General features: G+C 36.8%; 1 protein-coding gene across 9 annotated transcripts in view; it reads right to left on the minus strand.

Annotated features, from left to right (window-relative positions):
* Positions 1 to 14,284, minus strand: part of TFDP1 (transcription factor Dp-1) — a 40,323-nt gene that overhangs the window by 14,658 nt on the left and 11,381 nt on the right. For all 9 annotated transcript variants that reach the window (XM_088160128.1, XM_014885132.2, XM_088160127.1 and 6 more), the window contains exons 3-4: positions 11,212 to 11,278; positions 714 to 820 (exon numbers count right to left, since the gene is read on the minus strand). In XM_088160128.1, coding sequence (XP_088016254.1) covers positions 714 to 820; positions 11,212 to 11,278 — 174 coding nt within the window. The remainder of the gene's footprint in view (positions 1 to 713; positions 821 to 11,211; positions 11,279 to 14,284) is intronic.

A 14,284-nucleotide genomic window follows, 5' to 3' on the forward strand; every position in this document is an offset into this window, starting at 1 on the left:
TATCAAGAAGAAACCCAAATATAAGACACTAGTTCAGATGCTTACATGTTACAGTTACTTTCCAGACGACTGAGACCAATTCTACTCAGACCACTGAATTTTACTTTTGATTACTGCAAGAATTACTATAACCAAGGTATTACCTATTGCATTATAAGATTCTTTGAAACATCTAATTTCATATATCTCACACGAAGCTCAAATTAAGTATTTCAGCAAAAGAATATTTAAATTAAGCACTAAAATATAGTTATGCTTTCAATTTTATTCCACCTAGCTCAAATCTCCATAAAAACGTGTTTATAGACTTTATTTACATTTTCCCATTGCCAGATTTCAGGGCAGAATCTGAAAGAGACACTGATTTTAAACGGTAAGACTAACAAAAGATAAAGCCACCTGAACAGTAAGGTAACTTCATGTTTATTTGAGTCATCTTTTAACTTCTTTATGCAATACATATTTTTTTAACCTAAGTCTATTAAAATTAGAAACAAAATTAGATTATCTACCCATGACGAGTGATACAGACTACCAGGCTCCATCAGATTTGCAGTATGTGTAAACAATAGGACAAGCAATAAAAACAAGTAAATAAGAAACCAAACAAGCAAAATACACAAACAAAAACCCCAAGACAAACAAAAACCCCAACCCCCCCCCACATCTTACAAACAAAGAAACAAACAAAAAACACCCTACAGTCTCCTTACCACTTGTTGTGCAATGTTGACATTAGACTGTCCGAACGTTTTTGGCAGGAGCTGTTTTCCAATTGTATTTACTGTAGAAGGATGAACAGCCAATAGAGAAACAACCCCTAAAACAAATACAAGTAGAGAGCTTCAGGTCAGCACATTGTATTATTTTAGCAACTAGTCTCATCTATACTACCAACGCACATTAATGGAAACTGAAGCCCTGAAACACATAGTCTCAACATAAATTAGCATTTACACCTTTGAAGCAAAAAAAGAAATTAAGATTCACAGTGTTCTCTCAAACTTTCTTCTATATAACCTTACAGGTCAGAGTTTTAATATGAGTATGTTTTAATCCCTTGTATTCCAATTTTTCCCTTAAAGCAGAGTAACAGACGCAACTGACATTTGTCAAAAAGAACAATCCTCTCATCTTCTACCCTTATCCTTTGTGGCTATTGAAATGTTTTTCAGTCCCACCTGACAAACATGCCCAATGCCATAGCATATGGCACAGCCTTCTGAGATATGCTGATCTACAGGAGATAAAATTTGGCTGGAACAGGCCTTTCCAAGAGAATATTCCAAACTTTCCTTTAAGTGTCCCCTCCCAGCTGAAGGCAGGGACTTAAAGAACAAAAATCCTCCAGAATCCATTATTTCAGAAAAATACATACAACTCAGCAGACCGACCCTGCAGGAAAGGTTGTTCTCTCTCTCCCTGTTCATAACCTATACACAATCAGAACTGGTAGACAAAGCAAGTCTTAAGCCATGTAAAAGATGAATCAACTGCAAAAATAACAACCCAGGTATCCATTCACAGTTTGATGTTCCATGATATAGTTTAGAGGAAAGAACCCTAAACCCACCAATTCAAAAAACACAAGAAACTCCCTAACCAACAACAAAACAGAGAAAGAAAAAAGAAGCAACAAAGACTGACTGCAGTAAGAAAATAATGAACAAACCAGTCTTAAAATACTGTAGACTTTTTTTTGCCAAATCAACCGTCAAGTGGTTGTCAGCTTTAGCAATTTTTTCTCTGAGATGACTTTTAAAGAGGCCAATGGGGTCAGAAGGACTTGGTACAACTCTCATTCCTTTCTTTTTTTCTCATTGTCCAATACAGATGCAATAAATAAGCATTTTTACAAGGGTTGTATCTGAAGGGCTGTAACTGGTCTTGATGCCTATCACTCCTCTTTACACATTCAGGAAGTCTACAGGAAGCTGAGGACAATTCAAATCTTCTTTAAGCCCTTGCTTTCCAGAAGGTTCTTATTTCCCAGCTGCTATTACTACACCATGTCGAAGTGATAGCTTCACATAAGAATCTACTCTCAGTAATCAATCAATTCCCAAATAGGATGCAGCAGCTCATCCTTCTTCCACTATTAACCAGCCTCGCAGTGCACTTTCAGAAAGTCAGCAGCTATCCAGTTTGTAATATAAGTCTGTTATACCTTCCTGTCCCTTCAAGCACACTCATCACTATGATGACCTGAATTGTGTTTGTTCTTCCTCTCTGCAGAATACAATAAATCAATATAAACTACTCTGGCCAGTAATGCTTATGTAGCTTCTTCTCAGCTTCCTGGAGGTTTTTTTTTTTAAACTGTTCCTCACTGCTTTAAAAAAAAACAGTGCAATCTGAAGATGGTATTTCTAGTATAAAAGAGGAGTTGTAACTGCTTTCCAAAGTTAAGACACCTCATCTATTTGATCACCTTTTCAGAATCACAGAATATTCTGAGAGTTGGAAGGGACTCACAAGGATCATCAATTTCAACTCTTGAGTGAATGACCCACACAGGGATAAAACCTCCAATCTTGGCATTATGAGCAATGCGCTTTAAGCAACTTTCCCTCACCTCTGAGGGTCATTGTTGCCCATGCTTTCTAATTCTCCTGCTCTTTCTTCTGCAAATGACAGGCATCCACACAGTATTCATGACTAAGGAATGCAGTATGTTATATATGTCTCTATAGATTGCTTACTATTTTATTCCCTATTCCTTTCCAAGTAATTCTCAAAATTCAATGTGCTTATTCCCCACCAAACATTGATTATTTTCATTAATATAACCTACAACGACTTCAAGATCTTTCTTAAGTGCTAAAAGCTCACTTGGGAAACTCATTGTACCAAGTTCAGTGTGTTCACCAATTATTAACTCATGGGAGGACCATCCCATTCTATCACATCTTAGCTTAACAGGCTGATTAAGGACCTCGATAATCAAATTTTTTATTATTATTTTTAAGAAATCCAAGGACATCGCTCTGATTAGATAAACCTTATCCACATTGGCTGTTGACTCTTTCAAAGCATGACTTTGAAAAGAAGTAACTGCAGACCCTCCCTTCTCCTCTCCCTCTAGAAAAGCCCTGTTGAAGGCCATTATCACATCTGTACACACATGCACTGCTTCTCAACCGAGCTGCCACAGAAATCTGACTTATTCATCTGAGCCCTTCACAAATTATGCAGGCTCTTTTTCCCTCTGGTACTATACCAATTATACACATACTGAGTTACAAGAGTGGAAGTACCATTGTTAGCTGCTTTAAGAATTCAAAGGTAGACAGTTTTCTGACAATGAGTGCTGCCCATTCATGTTATGAGTTTTTTCCTACAACAACCTCCACATATTACCTCCGAAGGACAACTTCATAAAGAACAATACTCCCATGAGATGCCCTACTCTTCAGATTCACTCAAGAGACTTAATTATTCTGCTATGTTTAAAAATAAAGTAATTCTTTATGCTATCATGTTGTTTATTAAAAAATTTTATGCAGTCAATGAAGACAAAAATGTTGCGCCAATGTAAGTTAACACAAGAGTAGGGGCTGGGGTCAGTGGTTAGGAAGAGATGCTCAGGCAAGCATCAGGAGGCCTGGGCAGACAAGTTGTGTGTGACCCAAAGGTGCTCCCCTACTCTGACTAAGACTTGAACACATCCTGGGCTGCATTTGGAAGCCTGCAACAATACAAGATTATTTCCTTTCTGCTGTCCTTACACTTTCCCTGGATGAGTCTGCTCAGTTTTAGGGCCCATGATGCAAGGGAGGCAATAGCAAAGAGGAGAGAGTGCAGCAGGAAGACACCAGTGTGCCTTGGCTACCAGCATGTATCCTGCACAAGGAGAAGCTCAGGAAGCTTGGTGTGTGCAGCCTCTGGAAGAGAAGGTTAAGGTGGAGCAAGGGCTGTTATCTGCAGAAATCACTGCCTTCAGTTATTTAAAGAGAAGTTATAGAGATGACAGCAGACATGACAAAAGGGAAAGAGGGAACAGTCACAAGTTGTTTCATGGCAAATTCCAACCAGGAAAATATGCCAAAGGCAGTGCACAGCAACTGGCTGCATAGGAGGTTCCTTGGTGATACAAAGCAAAATTCAAGATCTGAAGGCTCTGTATGTCAAAGCTGACCCTGCTTTGAAGGCAAGGTTTATTAGATGGCCTCCAGCATTCCTGTTATTAATAATTTTATTTTCTGAACAGAAGTAGCTATCTTGCAACTAAAACATCCATGTGAAGGGAAGAGCACACACTATATTTCTTTAAATTTTGTACTTACACTAACATTTCCTATAGTGCTGTGCCAGAGGTAATTCATGCAACTGAACCAACCCGGCTCTAAACAGAAACTACAAGGTTCATCTTTCTGTACAGCACAAACTGACTGGCAAGGAAACAAATGCAAGTGAAAGAATAGTAACACAAGCATCAAAGTTCAAAGCAAAGTCAAAGTGGACTTATAAAAGCTATCATACAAAATACAAAAGCATATTACTGCTCAATTATACAGAAAAAAAGATTTTTTTCAAGAGGATATTTTCAATGACTCTGTCCAAGTTCATTATATTTTCTCATTTGCCTCATATGCAAACATTTTCCTCATATTCATCTGCATTTTCAAAGGCTCATAATATGTAACAGGAGTTTTGTTTGTTAAGTACAAGCAGAAGTAATTTTATCAACCTAGATTTGCAAGTGACTGATAGCTCAGTTTCTCAAACAAATCTTACTATTAATTTCTTAATTACTATTACTCAGCAATCACTGCAATCCCAATAATCCTGTATTTTGCAGACAACACACGGTGTATATAAGAGCATGTAAAAATTAAAACCACAAGTTTCCAAACGGTTTTGCTGGCATCAACTCTTCTTCCTTTTCAAAACAAATTATTAATACTGCTAGTACTGACACATCTTTTTTTTCCCCTTAAAGAATTTGAGTACCATAGGAAAATGCCATGTAGAGCAGAAAAAACAACACATACAGAAGGATATAACTGCTACCACTACTTAGATTCTCAGTATCCCAAATGTTTGGAAACTACTTTTAGTAACTTATAAGCAATCATTAAACCTAAACGGAAGTAGTACTTCATCAGTATGATGTTCTAGAATACCTCCAAATACAAGATAATAATGAAGGTGGAATCAAGGAATAATGGCACAAAAAATTTGCAGATTCAAAGAAGCAGCACTCTAATGAAACCTATTATTTATCTGCCTACAAAAAAGTAAGTGCTCTCTTTGGTTACTGGTTAACTAGACCTTCACTTGCATATAAAAACAAACCAAAGAGTTTTACCAAAAACAAAGAATCCCTTGCAGAATTTTGACAGTTTAAAGGGCAGGTGATACAGTTAATTAAGAACATTTTTTAACTGAAGATGACACAGAGAAAAGACACAGTATGAAGGAAACGAGTGCCCTCTGCAGACAGTTAGGCAGATCTCCTGAAAAGAGAAGAACTGCTCCAGTTCTTGGAACAGTAGTGACTTTGAATTTGGTGTTCAGGTTACAGAAGATGGGCTGAGGTACTCCTTGCCTTAGAAGCAGAAATCCCATTCATTCTAGATACTCTACAATTTACTGAAGTACTCTGCCTTTATGTTTTCTTTACTTGTGAAAGAGAGCAAAGACAAGCAATTCAGTTCCCTCGTAATGCAGTCTCTAACAAGCTAAGTTCTGTCATACAAGAGGTGATGATTGTATCCTGGGACCTGATTCCTCACATGTCACTCCTGTAATGCTGCAGATGGCAACGTCTCTGTTGTGAACATCACAGATATTCTGCTATTTAGATACTTTACGTTATTTTATTAGTTAGTTATATGCTGATTTTCAGACATCACTGAATTCTTTTTTAGGATCTCTGTGTGACAACACACAGATGATTGTCTCCAGTTGTGTGCCAAGTCAAGTAAAAGCATCTCCACTTACTGAACAAGTCACACCATCGTGTGTGACAACAAACATGCAATTGTGAGCTTTTGTACAGACATCCATCTCTCCCAGTGTGTAGTACTCACTAACTGCTTACATCAACTCAGACTTCTGTGTGATTCTTACCATCCTTAGATATGAGTAGTAATAGTTCAGCTATTACAAACCAGGTTTTCCAAGTCTGTGTTGAAATAAACTGGGGTCTACTTTTAGACTTTCCAAAATTCTGTTTCTACTTTCAGAAATAGTTCTATTTCCTTAGCTTGACTTTAGACAATAATAATCGGATTTACCTCTGCTGCAGTAATAGATATGCATTTTATAACAATTTTCAAGCATGATTCTGTTTGCTGAAGCATAATTCATGGGTTCTGAAATAGATCTCTAGTTCTGCTCCAGAGGAACAATTTCAATCACTGCTAAAAATCAGGAGTATGAATTTTAAAGTAAAATTAAAAATAACTTTACACTGCAAGTTCCTTGTTATAGAAATAAAAAGAACAAATCAATCTTATAGTAAGGCAGTGTTGAAATACGAGTCTAAACACACCTTAAAATGTTACATGTTTGATTTTCAGATTTTTTAAAATCTGAAATGTAAATATAATTAGCCCATAAAATGTGAAACCTTTTTTAAAGTGTAAGTGGTTAAAGGAGCTAGAGACATACTTTATGAGCATTTTCTGGTTACATACCAATAATGCCACCTACTGGCATAAGAGAAGATCCAACTTTTCTTTCTGAGTAATTTTTAAAATAAGAGCTTAAATTTCAATACAATATTAATAGCACTGCTTACCTTTTCCCTTGCACCCATCTGAAGCAAATAATTTTTTTCATCCAAATTTCTCCACAAACGAGGGGCAGTATTAGAATTGAATAGTGTTCTATTTAATACTTAAATATCAATGCTCATCTGAATGTGACAATGACCAGAATGTGACAGCTTTCTTCAAAATATAACCTCCAGAAACAGCAAAATTTATCAGTTTCTAAAATTCACTGCCAAATACTAATAGAAAACACAAAGTCATGAGGAAGTTTTACTAGTTCAGCCCCTATTAAAAATTCTTTCTGTCCTTCCAAACCATATGTATTTGCTAACTCTCAAAATGAATTAGCCAGCTGGAAACCACCTTCCTGGTTACCAAGTAAAACAAACCTTTCACAGTCATACTGTTTTTTCAGGGCTATATAGAGTGTTACACTCCAGTAATGGATATACACAAGGGAATCAGAAAACATGGGCAAATTTACAGGCAACCTTTTCTGGAGATTGCACAAACACTGGTGGAAACACAAGCTGCCATCTAATTTCTACCACAAATAGGTTGATATCTCTTATTTCACACTAGAGATTGCTTTGAAGAAATAAATTTTTAGAGCACTTTCTAGAAAGGTATTTTATGTGCACGACTAATTTATTCAAAAATGTGTGCATTATTCATTATAAACAGACCTTTGTGGGGTTGTTGTTTGGGTTTTTGGGGCTTGTTGTGTTTTTTGTTTGGGGTTCTTTTACAAACTGTTTTCTCCTCTTAAAAGAAATAAAGTCAATCTCTGCTTTAAAACAAAAATCCTCATCGGGAGTTCATGGCTGAGACCAGTCACTCCAAAATGAGCTACTGGAAGCATGTCCCCATTTGCTGAAGTAAAAAGTTTGTCTACACTGGTAACCTGTTTCTGTCAGCAGACATTAATGAACAGTCAGGGAATGAGTGTATGGATAAGACTTGCATACAGGAATTATTTTCTAACATACTTTCTCTCTCTGATTCCAAATTTTTAGGACTTTTTGAGCAAGAGGTTGCTCAGCATAACTGTTCAGCAAGATGGTGATGTCCCTCTTCATTATTCATCTAAGAAACAACGGCAACATAACCCTACCACCAAAAGTCAAGTCTGAAAAGAATTTATCCAGTTACCATATTTCTGCCGGTGCAGATTAAAAATTTACAGCTCATCCACAGCCTATTCTGAAAGCACTGCAACAAAGCTGTTCAGACTGTGACAATTTTTGCATCATAACCTGTTTTAGCCAGAAAAGTCCATCTTTGCTTATCTTTCATTGTCATACACCTACCCCTTAGTCACATACCTTATACACTGCTGACCACGATGTTATAGAACCGTTTCAGTAACAATATCCTGCTCTTTCTCTTCAGCCCTTTCTCTTTTTTGCAAGCATGTCCTTGTGACCCAGCACACAAGTAATTTTTCTCCTCTACCATCCCCCTAAAACCTTTCTTCCTCTGACAGATGAACTCCTCCTCCTTTCACATCTGGCTAGCAACAAAAAGAAACTGAAGCAAGTAATAGATTTCTTGTTGGATTTTCATTTTCAATTCACTGAGCCTCAGAGTTGGACTTTTCCAAAACTATGATGGAATGCACCCTCTGGTACTACTAATCCAATGACTTTGAGTGCTGTAGGAGCATAAGAAGAATGAACTTCAAAAAGTAGCCAGGCTCCTGCATTCTCCCTCATGAGCCTGCCCAATTACTGTTGTCAAGGGCAGCAGATTGGGCTAAACAAACCACTCATCTGACACAGCAGGGAGATTTGATCCCATAACCACTATCAATCATGCAATGTACTCTCAATCTCTTCTTGAGAGTGCCTTGCAACTTCCAGGAAAAACTCCTTTCTTTTAAGAAATACAAATCCAAAGGAGAAGATGAAGAAGAAAAAAACAACAACAAAAAAAACCAACAAAAAACCCAAGCAAACAAAAACACCAAAAACATCTTTTAATGATGACCACCAGACAAGAACATAAAGACTTTTTTCCTAACCACCCTCAACTAAAAAGTATACCAGATACACTTCTGCTAACCTATGGAAAGCTTACTCTCTGACTGTTCTGGACTGAATCCTCTCCATCGTGTAATTAAGAGAAATTTTGCACAGATTTTAAAAAATAGCAGAAGACAGCACTTTGTTGATCTAATGGCATGCAATGCAGACAATCACTTTTAGAGAGAGTGTAGTACTTTCGTGTGTAGTTGTCAATGTCAACATTTAAAGACTGCACAAAACTCCCTAAAAATTCTAAGTGGCAAAGGAAAAATGTACTACTTTAGTGAATAAATTCTGATACATATTTGAGTACTTTAGAGACAAATATTTGCAAATTTAAGCTCTGATTAAGAATACAGAGCCTGCACATAAAACACAAACAAGCTAGAGACAAAATCCACAAGCTGATGAAGCCAAGAGAAATAGTTGTTTCTTCTCAATATTAAAAATTAGTTACTGTCTATTAACTTCACAGAACTCCCCTCAAAGCAATGAGATGCAGAAATTGACTGAGGATAGCTCAGTTTGCTGTGTTATACATTGAGAGTAGAGCTCGTCTCTCAAACTGGACAAAGTGTAGGGCAATAATAAACTATTTAATGAACTTATTTACTAATTGAATTTATTTACAAAATTCTATAAGCAATAAAATGCCCTCCAACTTGACCAGTTCTACTTAAAGAGTTATATAATAATGGAATAGTCATATTTCCGGTTCTTGCTGTCTAGACTGCACTGTTTTGACTAGATCTCCACTGACTCTCACAGGGTCTAGACGCCCATGTGGGTGTAAATCGTACCCTCCTAAAGTATCCTGAAAAAAACCCACTTTTACTGCCCACAGGATTAGGACATATGGTACAGCTGTTAAGGATCAGGTACCTACTTGCACACTTCTTTAGCTATGTTTACAGAAATACACCTCTGCCAGTTAATACGGGTCTTTAGTCAACCCGCAGTGCCCTCTCCACCAAATGCAGAACAAGACAGATTAGTGGGATACCTCCCTTTTGTAAAGTAATGTATATTTTAGACAAGGAAATTTCCAGGACAGTCTAGTGAGATGCCAATAAAATACTTGCTGTACCTAGAGGTGGTGAGAGAAGTTAAAAGGGCTTCCTGAAATTATATATATAATACTAGAGCAGTAATACTAAAGGTGTTCACCTGAACTGGACTACAGGTTAATCTGGGAGTACTGAAGTATTGCAACAATGCTTAAAGCCAGTAGGTTAGTAAACAGTAACGTTTACTTACAGACAGTAAGTAGATGATTGTCCTAATATAAATTTCACCTTACTTCATACAGCCTATCAAAGGATACCATCTGTTACACATAAGAATAAAGCAGACTGTCATTATTTGGAAGCAACAATAAAGGAAAATGGCCATTTCGCCAAAATATATTGTGAGATGCCTATGAACCAAACATGATGTTGCATAGAAAAATTACTGATCTCTCAGTACAAAAATGACTGACACTTCACTTGGGAGTCACATATACTGTTTTAAATATTTATATTCAAGAAAGTTGATGAAAGCAATCAAACAGACTCAAAGGATACAATAAAGAAAACAGAGGACAAAGAGTACATCTGATGAGCAATCTAGGAAACAGTGGCTAGTTGGCCTGACAAACTAGTAAAGACAGTTAAGATACTCAGTTGTTCTTTATAAAGAGTCGGTAAGCACGCTGGAGGAAATTATTAGTTGAATGCATAAACTGACAAGAATATACTTTACTGGAATTAGAAAAGAGTTCTACAGTCTCACTATGGAAACTGCCCTCTGGTAAGAATACATGAAATGTAGTCTTCAAATGTAGCATAATCAGTTTACAGAAGAAGTTACATGACATACCTGCCCAGAACTGCAGGTGGCTGGAACTCGGTGTCACTTCTGGCTTTTTCCCCAACTATGCTAACTGGCAAAGTGCAGCTCCTAACTCCCCAAATTCTCAGTTTTTTAGCTCGTGTATCAAATTCAAGTTTAAATTTGTATCTTGTGTTTCATTAATTTACTTAATGACATCACATTACCATACACGCACAGGCATTATCTGCAAGTCCGAAGCAGTTCTGTTCACAATATATTTTGAGATAAGCTTGCAGCAGACTGGATGCACTATCACAGTAACTGTCATAACCCATTTTAAACTTCTACCCTCCAGCTATTTTTTTTCCATTTGCTAAAACACAGTGCCCCAAAGATGTCTCACAACATCCTGGTCTTTATACTTAAACACAAGCTACACTAAGGAGATCACATATGGGACAAACCACCACTGAACTGCACCTGTAGTTTTACAACATTTTAAATCACAGCATATCTACAGTTTGCTTACTGATCATAAAACTTACGAAAAACTTCACAAAAACTGTGCTAAGAAAGCAGTTTAAAGCCAGTAAAAGGCATAACAACTAAAAATCAAGAAATGGAGAGTCTAAGAATTGTGTTCTTACCTTTTCCAGGACTTAGGTTTTGGTCTATAAACACCTTAAGCTCTCCATTGGCTTCAATTAGTCCAGCCTGTTAAAGAAAGCAATTTTTATTAAATTTACAAACACAGATAGCCTTTTATTGGTAAAGGTGAAAGGTATCTTACCAGTAGCCTCTGTTGCTACCACTCTCATTATGTCACAAATCTGCCACTTTGTATTGTTTGGGACATAGTACTTGTAAAATTTTAAGGTCTTGATTTTATAAACACCATATTCTTTAAGAGCAAGCAGAAAATCAGTTCACACTCACTTTGCTATTTGTGTCCTAAGCTCTTACAATGTATGCACTGTTTTAACAGCTGAACACCCTTCTAATCAAAACCACTGACACCTGCAACTACACCTTTTTCTCTGTAGATACTACTCACCTAATATATAAGGTAAAAAAATTACAGCAAAAATAGTACAGGTGCTGGAGAGTGCCTGGGCCATTTTAATCATGAAAAATTTAATTAATAAGAAATATCTTGAGCTTTTAAATTATTATTTTTTAAAGATCAGAACGCAAACCTAGTAAGTGAAAAAAGCTGTAAGGTGACATAAGGTTTACAAAGTCATCACCATCCTTTCAGAAACGTCACAGTAGTGATTACTTTTCAAAATACTAATAATTTTTGAATAGAGAACAAGATGCAATAATTTCTTTGTACCTGCAGATGGAACAGTTTTGAAAAAAATTAATGGAACACAGGACACACTGTTTCCATTTAGAAACAACAGCAAGAAAGTCAATACCTGTACTTAATCACAGTGTAGCATATGGTGTTCCAGAGGCTGAAGAGTCCTGAATGCATTGTGCACAGTGGCTATGTGCAGGCTACTGACAACTCTGAGCAAGACTCAAGTCATTTAGCAGCAAAGCTTCTCCCTTACAAGTCTACCTGAAGAGCCCTACTTGAGATCTGCCAGAAGTTTGGGAAAACAAGGAAGCCACTAGATGATGCTGTGGAGCCATTATTATCCAGGTGTATCAGACCAAGGATTTCTTACCAAAGACAGGTAACTTTAAGAAATAGGAAACTCTCTCTCCTCAGTGAATGGGGAGAGAAGATTGATGGAGCATAGGGGAATTCCAGCATAGGCTGGAATGCCACAGAAGACAAATTTTGCTATGGGAGGCATAAAGAGCAGAGGCCTGCAATGGCACAGCAGCAACGAGGACCTGGGCACACAGAGAAAACGTAAGTAGCAGACAGCAGAAGTGATGGATAGAATGAAAGCCTGTGGCAGTTCAGTCCTCCATTCCTCCCTCCTAAAAAGTAACACAACAGCGTAATTTTAGGGAGGCTGTAACAACTTTTCAGTTGCTTCAGAACACTGCCTGTCCTCCTTCTTGCCCACGGCAGGGATTTCTAAGATCCACTTGAACAAAGGATGGTTTTACCACACTATTCCCAGGCACCAGAACTCTTTATAAACCTCACTCTTCATCACACTTAACTACGTAATTCAGACAGGTAACAGACTACATCAGAGTCTACAGAGACTACACTTCCAAAGAAAAGGTATACTCACCAATATGAGACCACTACTGTGTACAAAGATGTTATTAGAGCTACAATATGACACCATGACATTCCAGAACGCTGGAACCCCATGGGAAAATATGAAGGAGAATTTTTGGCTAAGTGCTACCTTATACTCCCATTCTACCTAAATTTCACAACAGAAGTGCCAAACCAGGCAGGAAGGAGTCTCATTTTCATAATTTTTTTCAATACAGTACTTAATACTTTGTATTCCACAGCAGAAAGAGGCTTGTACTCAGGACACCTGCAAATTCTTTTTCCATGAGAATAAAAATTATAAATGAGATTGGAAAAGCATTTAATATATTGTGGTTTTGATCAGAAAACCACCAAGAAAATGGCTATTTTAATTTGTAATGCCTTTCTTTAAGCACATTAATTTAATAATTTTGAATTATTAAATCCATTCATTGGTTTAATATGCAAAAACAAACCTGCATTGAATGCATGTCAGTTACAATGATAGCCCAAAACCAAATATTTAAGGTGTGCTATTCAGCAAATTCAAGCATTAATGCAAATCACTATTTCAGAAATTAGAAAATTAGGCAATTCAGTAATCAACTACTTATTGGTCCCTTTCATTTTCTATTTTTTTCAAATTAAAATGTAGAATCCAGTAGAATGTTTTCTAATCATTTTAAGTAAACAAACCAACATCATAGCATCAAATAATCTCATAATCTTCAAGTCTTTCTTCTGCATAATTAAAACATATGGTGAAAAAATATTACCCAAAACAATACACAACTCCAAAAACTGTAATTTAATCCAGCATTACAAAGGCTCAAGTTGATGATATATGCCCTATACCATGCTTTTGTGTGACTGAAATTACGAAAGCCACGGAAAAACTAGAGAACATTTGGGAAAAAACACCACACTTAATCAATAAAAGAAAACAATTTGGGAAAATTCAGAGAATCAATCACTGAACAACAAGAAGAAACCCCTCAGGTACCACAATAGTAATGACCAATACAGAAGTTACAGTTTCACCACCTTTCCACCAGTGTCTTACTAAAGGTTCACTTCTAGCAGTTAAAATGGCACACAAATATTCAATTCCTTTGTAAGCATATGCCCAGAAAGACTTCAAGAAATCTCTCTGGAAAGAATACCATGAATCCCACAGCAAAACAGCACCCCCCAGCTGCTATTACTGATAGTGAAAACTCATTTCTAGAGAGAATTCTGTTATTCCAGCTCCAGTATGCTCTTCATACTTCTGGATAGACTTTTAATTCTAAGGTTAGCAAAACCTATCCCTGGTTGAAGAGACAAGTTTTGGTCAAAGAAAATTGAGAAGCAAAACTTCAACCCCATACAGAATTCTGATGTCTTTGTTCTGAAGTGGAAACACTAGACAAAACATCTTTCAGTGTGCATTTTGAGGACATTCTTGCTATTTTTCCAGCTAGGTTATTTTGGAGGAAGCACTAGGATTACTCCTCCAGGACCTACATAGCATAGTGCCCAAAAGAAAGAATGAAAATAAAGGAAAA

This window comes from Sturnus vulgaris, chromosome 2, assembly GCF_052056855.1.
Source record: "Sturnus vulgaris isolate bStuVul1 chromosome 2, bStuVul1.hap1, whole genome shotgun sequence".
NCBI classification, from domain to species: Eukaryota; Metazoa; Chordata; class Aves; order Passeriformes; family Sturnidae; genus Sturnus; species Sturnus vulgaris.